The 453-nt window shown below is 60.9% G+C and overlaps 1 protein-coding gene across 2 annotated transcripts in view; it reads right to left on the reverse strand.

The window, feature by feature from the left end:
* Positions 1–453, reverse strand: part of LOC119593869 (E3 ubiquitin-protein ligase RNF220-like) — a 6,351-nt gene that overhangs the window by 1,950 nt on the left and 3,948 nt on the right. Inside the window, exon 2 of one of the 2 annotated variants that reach the window (XM_037942898.1) lies at positions 171–338. In XM_037942898.1, coding sequence (XP_037798826.1) covers positions 171–203 — 33 coding nt within the window. In that variant the 5' untranslated portion in view covers positions 204–338. Of the gene's footprint in view, positions 1–170; positions 441–453 lie in introns of those variants that run through there. The other variant, XM_037942897.1, reaches the window with a different exon arrangement.

The raw sequence follows: 453 nt of genomic DNA on the forward strand, positions 1-453 counted from the left end.
GGGGTGAACAGGCTATCTGAAATATATAGACTAAGCATATAGACTAAAAACAAAGTAAATTTAAGTAGAAGGAAATCTCGAACTAAAGAGTAATAAAAAAACAAGGGGGGGTCCCAAGACCGCCAGGCGGCTCCCTCCCGAACCCGACCCAACAAGGCAGATCCACTTACCCGCCGCAGGCAAGTCTCGACGTGGGCGTGCATGTCCTCGGGCGTGGCGGCGCTGACTCGGTCTCCGCAGACGGGGCACGTGTGGCCGCTGCCTTCGTCGCCGCGGCCCGAGCGACGCTTCTTGGCCCGGAGGCGCACCTGCCGGTTGGCCCGCACCCGCTGGTACGTCTGGGAGATGATAAACCACGGGTGAGACTGAGGGCGAGAACAAGGCGGGTCAGTGAGCGCGGCGGCCATCGGCGGCCCCGGCCCTCCTGAGGCGAACGGAGCTTAGCAGCTACAG

Source organism: Penaeus monodon, chromosome 33 (genome assembly GCF_015228065.2).
Source record: "Penaeus monodon isolate SGIC_2016 chromosome 33, NSTDA_Pmon_1, whole genome shotgun sequence".
NCBI lineage: Eukaryota > Metazoa > Arthropoda > Malacostraca > Decapoda > Penaeidae > Penaeus > Penaeus monodon.